This window comes from Gossypium arboreum, chromosome 5 (assembly GCF_025698485.1).
Source record: "Gossypium arboreum isolate Shixiya-1 chromosome 5, ASM2569848v2, whole genome shotgun sequence".
In the NCBI taxonomy this organism is placed as follows: domain Eukaryota; kingdom Viridiplantae; phylum Streptophyta; class Magnoliopsida; order Malvales; family Malvaceae; genus Gossypium; species Gossypium arboreum.
In genome coordinates this window covers 11,192,021-11,195,253 of record NC_069074.1, presented here as the reverse complement: position 1 = coordinate 11,195,253, position 3,233 = coordinate 11,192,021, and the positions used below count along the sequence as shown (strand labels likewise).

Below are 3,233 nucleotides of genomic sequence, written 5' to 3'. Positions count from 1 at the left end.
TCAACCACTTGATGAATATTAATCTATACACTATTTTAGATCAACATGATAAAGATATTAAATTAATTAAAAATTTATATATATAAAAATACAATTATATCAATAAATTTAACAATTAAAATTATTTTAATTTTTACCGATATAAATAAATCCAACTCCGTGTTGAAATATATGCTTAAAGCGTGTAATGTTAAACTGTGACAGTAGCTCATGTTGATCTGTTTCTTGGTGGGCTTTTTTCATTTTGTTTGAAAAAAACATGCTCTTGTCGGTATATCGTAAGTTGACAGTATATATTCCCCACTAGTCTTAGTCTAAAATATTTAAACTGAAACGTGAGGAGGACTTGGAATCATCTGTAAGTAAAGCATTGCAACAAAGGCTAACCTTTTAGGGACAAATTGAATTTAGTTTTTTTTTTTCCTTTTGTACAAATGGTTAAGAAAAATCATCTGACTGAACCGAAAGAGGAGAAAATATGAAGTCTAAAGCAGTGTGAGTACGTGGTTTTAGTTCATGGGTTGTAAAAGGTAGGACCGCACTTGCATTTCCAACTCTCAGGCTCATAATTTGCGTACTGTAAATCCACATGGATTCGTTTGCTTGTGGTAGGCACTTGAATGGCTTCACATGGGGTGCAACCATAGCATTTGTGTTCACAACTTGGAGGGCTTGACCCTATCCCCAGTTTACTTACCCCTTCAGCCTTTGCTTCTTCAAATGTGACACCGCTTCTTTCCTTGCTTTTAGAACTCTGCAGAGACATTTCTTTTGAGCTAAATGGAACTTGTAATGTCCCTGGGTTCTTCTGGCCTGTGGTTGATCAAAATCAAGGAGGATTTAATATAGAATTAATGATCTAATTAAGGAATGTTAATAGACATAATCATTGAAAGGAGCTAACCTGGTTGATGAACTCCAAAACCATCAATTGGTGCTAAAGGCCTGCTAGTGGCACAAGTCCATCTTACTATTTGAAGAGCCAACAGAAAACAAAACAACCTTCCCTCCATATCTTCAAAACCCTCAAATGGCGATGATGTTGATTGACTAATTATGATGGCATGTGAGAGAGGAATGAAAGGTGGTGGGAATATAAAGTGGTATGGGAAATGCCTGGAAAATACTAAATCCCACTTCCCAAAGTCAAAAAAAGAAAAGAGTAAGGCTTAACAACCTCTAGTATTTCTTGGACTTTTCTCCACTCAACTCTCCTCCTTATCTTGCAATGGCATGGAAATATTGCTTCACAAGCAAATGATTCTCTTTTCTTGTCATATGGTTTTAAAAAAAAAGCTTAAAAGCTTAACCAATTTCACTCCTCAAGTGACAACTCAACTTCAAGAAAACCCTTTTCCCTTCTAGCCTATTGCAGTGTTGCTTCTCCTCACAAGCAAGTACACATCTCTCTTCCCTCCCCCTTCAAATCATTCCACTAATATAACACTATTTTGAAGATTGCGGGGTTGTATTAGCTACGGATAACAGCTGCCTGTTTTGGGTCTAAGGGACCTATGAATCAGAAGAACTCCACAGCTTTTGCCTAGGCTGCTGTGCCTTTTAACCTCTGATAGTTTCCTTTCCTATTAAGGGTAAAGCGAAATCGGGTGGCAGAGTCCCATTTCTGCGCATCAATGACTGAGACATTCAGAACTGCAGCAATCTTAAATGAGTTTGTTAAAAGAAAAAAAAATAAAAGAACACAGTGACTACTTGGGGTCAACTTGTTCACAGGTTGGTACGTGGGAAACACACAGGCTAATGTACCCCTTTGATCAAATCATGATCGTCCATTTGAACAATCATCCATGATGGCAATTAAGATAATCTTCTGGTCCCTGATTCTATTCTTTTTTTTAAGAGATCTCCAGATGTGCACGTTAATAGAGAGTAGTGAATCTTACCAGACATACAGTAAAACTGTATACCATCTTATTTCCTTTTTCTAAAGCAGATCCATTTTCTTCTTCTTATGGGTGAAAAAGGCAGACCAGGGGCTACCCAGTAAGCATGCAAATATCTTAAAGCCAAAGGTCGAAGATATTCATTCAATGTTATATCTGAAAAATAAACTTTGAGGCGATGGCTTTGAAACTAAGCCAAGGCAAGCAAAGCTAGAAATAAGGAAACCTTGATTGCAACACTCACTCACTGTACTTTTTTCTGATAGCCTGGGCAGTAGGCTCTCTGCTGGCTAATCTTCTGGAGCTTAGGGGAGAAAGTTTTTTCCCCCACAATCGAAGGCTGGGAATATTTCGAAGCACAAGTCAAAAGTATCATCATCAATAAAAAAGGGTTCCTTTTCTATGAAATTTTCTGCTGGACCGGTGTCTCTGAGTATAGTGATATGATCTTTCAAACTACTGTACAATCCCCAGTAAGAAAAAAACAAAACTTTTTCTATGTTGTACAAAACCGAGAGAGAGAGAGAGTTGGTAGACATCCTCCTGCTGTCCTGCATCATATACCATTTTGTTCATGCAATTGTGAGGAGAACTTTACAGTTACTATTGCTATTACTTTTAGTTTCTACTGCTAATTGTAAAAATCAAACATGTTTAGAGTTCAGGGTTTTTTTTTATCAGTGATTTTAGCCAAGTGCACCCCAAAAGAATGAATGACTACTTCGAACTCGGCTCAACAGTTTGTAATGGTGATGTTGTTGCATTTGCGGACTTGAAATGCAAAGGTTGGTAGAAATTTAGATTGAAATGGCTTTGAATGAAGAAGAAAGACTGAGTTTAATCATTTTTGTATTGATTGTTTCCATTCATGGTGATTGGTGAGTAGAATAGAATGTTTCCAAATATGAGCTTTGCCACAAAGAGTGCCCTGCCTTTATTACTTCTTTCCGGACTTTTTAGATTGAGAGCTCAAAAAGGTCCCATGTCTCCCTGCCAGTTAAGGGTCTATCCAAGTTACAGAATTTATCTTTGATTCTAAGTTGGACCATAAAATTAAAATATTTTGAGAACCAAAACTAAAATTTTTTACGTTAAAATGAAATTTTAATTGTTGTGAACTGCCGAAATAATTTTTTTATTTAACAAAAAAACTAAAAGAAATTAAATTACTAATACTTAGAGGATTAAACTTGCAACAGTATGATTTATCAAAGGGTTCAAGACCCTGCGTCCCATGACTGAGAACCGATATAAAATAAGTTCATGCAAGATTATAAAATGATTTCTTTTAAGTGCATATCACACGGAGAGTTTAAGGAATTTAATTTT

At 36.1% G+C, this 3,233-nt stretch overlaps 1 protein-coding gene across 1 annotated transcript; it reads right to left on the bottom strand.

The window, feature by feature from the left end:
- Nucleotides 1–388: 388 nt before the first annotated feature.
- LOC108452503 (EPIDERMAL PATTERNING FACTOR-like protein 2) lies at nt 389–2,715 on the bottom strand. The gene is made up of 2 exons (XM_017750298.2): nt 905–2,715; nt 389–813 (listed from the first exon to the last, which is right to left on the bottom strand). The coding sequence occupies exons 1-2, from the start codon at nt 1,011–1,013 to the stop codon at nt 515–517; spliced, it is 408 nt and encodes a 135-aa protein (XP_017605787.1). The 5' UTR covers nt 1,014–2,715; the 3' UTR covers nt 389–514.
- Nucleotides 2,716–3,233: the final 518 nt, after the last annotated feature.